The 1,900-nt window shown below is 39.6% G+C and overlaps 1 protein-coding gene across 1 annotated transcript in view; it reads left to right on the top strand.

The window, feature by feature from the left end:
- The window catches only part of LOC106456026 (heat shock 70 kDa protein 12A-like), a gene marked incomplete at its 3' end in the record, with an annotated part of 2,231 nt that extends 1,104 nt beyond the window's left edge, over window positions 1–1,127 (top strand). Inside the window, exons 2-3 of the mRNA XM_013908097.1 lie at window positions 656–880; window positions 956–1,127. Of these exons, the coding sequence (XP_013763551.1) occupies window positions 656–880; window positions 956–1,127 (397 nt within the window). The remainder of the gene's footprint in view (window positions 1–655; window positions 881–955) is intronic.
- Between the last annotated feature and the right edge of the window lie 773 nt (window positions 1,128–1,900).

Genomic DNA, 1,900 nt, shown 5'->3' with positions numbered 1-1,900 from the left:
GAGAGCAACTGGGGTCGGGCGAGGGAACGGCGCCTGTCCGGTTTTCTCCCGTGCACGAGAAACATGAAGAACGTTGCCTACTTGTGTCTTGCTTTGCAGTGTAATTATATTGTCTTCAACATTCCAGCGGATAGGTTCAAGCTACAAACCTATCAAGCAGAATAATGCAGAAAACAGAGATTTTTAGACAGGAAACTGTTCTTTAAGTGCACTGAGAGAGAGAGAGAGAGCTCTGCATGAAGTTTAATTTTATTGTGGTGGAAGCACAATAGCAAAAGTAAGAGCGAATTCATGCCGATGTTTATGTAAAGCGAAATGCAAAGTGTAGTTTGGATCCTCTTTTCGGCCCACCGACGCATCAGGATCTGTGAGCTGTCGGCTTTCAGTCCTGATGGCATACGGTGTACGTGCCGTCGGTCACTGACTCTAATGCGTCAACGGATCTGCTCTTTGTGTGGTTGTCGAAATGTTTTTGTGAAGTTTAACCTGAGATTCTGACGTTTTGGGCAAAATGAATTTATATTAAAAATCGATTCGGGATTTTAATGAATCGATATCACGTTATCCAAGTAAGAATTGATTTTAATCGATGAATTGATTATCAAAACCCACTTCATTACAAACCTATTAACTAATATCCAGTCTGCCATCATAGAAGCTTAACAGTGATGTGACAATTGAAGCTGCAAATGGACGGTCAATGAAGGCACTGAAGGTGTTCACAGAAGCTCTGAGACACCTGAAGGAGGACGCTCTGAAGTTCATCTCAGAAAATGCTGGTGGGAAGCAGTTCATAGCCTCTGACTTCACCTGGGTGGTGACTGTACCGGTCATCTGGGATCCTTCAGCAAAACAGTTCATGAGAGAAGCTGCGACGCAGGTAAAACGACAATAAACAGATGTACTGTACAACTGTTTTAAAGTGAAAAATAATTTATTTACCTTTGATTTATAGGCAGGAATTGTTACTGCAGGAAAGGAAGACAGACTGGTCATTGCACTGGAAGCAGAGGCAGCCTCAGTCTGGTGTAAGAAGCTGCCAGCTGATGGTTTTGAAACAGAAAATAACAGCAGAGTCACATTCGAACAGGCTTCAGGAACACAATACATTGTAGTGGACTGTGGAGGTACTCTATGTTTTCATAGTGTAATTTTTCTTACTTTTTATGTTTTTATGGTTTGAAAGAGGAGTGAAAGAAGCCATTTATATCCACTGTGAGCGACCATTGTTGAACAGAGGTGGTGGTTTACGACACCAGCTGTCTGCCAGCTATAATCCAATTTGACATCCCTTTCATTTCATTTCATTTATTTGTTCATTTTCAGGCACAACAAATACCTATATTGAACATAAAATACACAAAACAAAAAACAAAAATTGCCTGAAAAAGGAGTGGGACGAAGAAAACGTATTAAATCCCACCCCTATACTTACTCATCAACAAAAAAACAATAAACTTCCCGCAGCTACGCCCATCATTGCATACAGACCCATCAACAGCCCCGGGCACATACAAGCATCTAAGCGGCAGCTCGCAACCAACAATTAGAGCCTTCATAACTGAATACAGAATATATAAATTATAAATTGCATTACCACAAGTAACAGGCAGTAATAACTACAAGTAACAAACACACATACATATACATACATATCTACACACACAAGTACATATATGTACATACATACGCACACTTTTTTATTTATTTTTTTATTTTGGAATCCATACCAGCAATGGTAAGAGGACAAACATTACAGAGCACACTAAAAGCATCATTGAGTATACTGTGACCAGACCAACTGTTTGTAGAGAAATTTAAATCTATGAATATTTTTGCATTGTTTCAATTGTAAACTCAGACTGTTCCAGATTTTCACACCACATACAGACACACAAAA

Source organism: Pundamilia nyererei, unplaced genomic scaffold, assembly GCF_000239375.1.
Source record: "Pundamilia nyererei isolate P.nyererei 1_Seehausen unplaced genomic scaffold, PunNye1.0 scaffold01176, whole genome shotgun sequence".
Classification (NCBI taxonomy): Eukaryota; Metazoa; Chordata; class Actinopteri; order Cichliformes; family Cichlidae; genus Pundamilia; species Pundamilia nyererei.
Note: the sequence above shows the minus strand (reverse complement) of the source record. Positions and strands in the feature narration are given on the sequence as shown.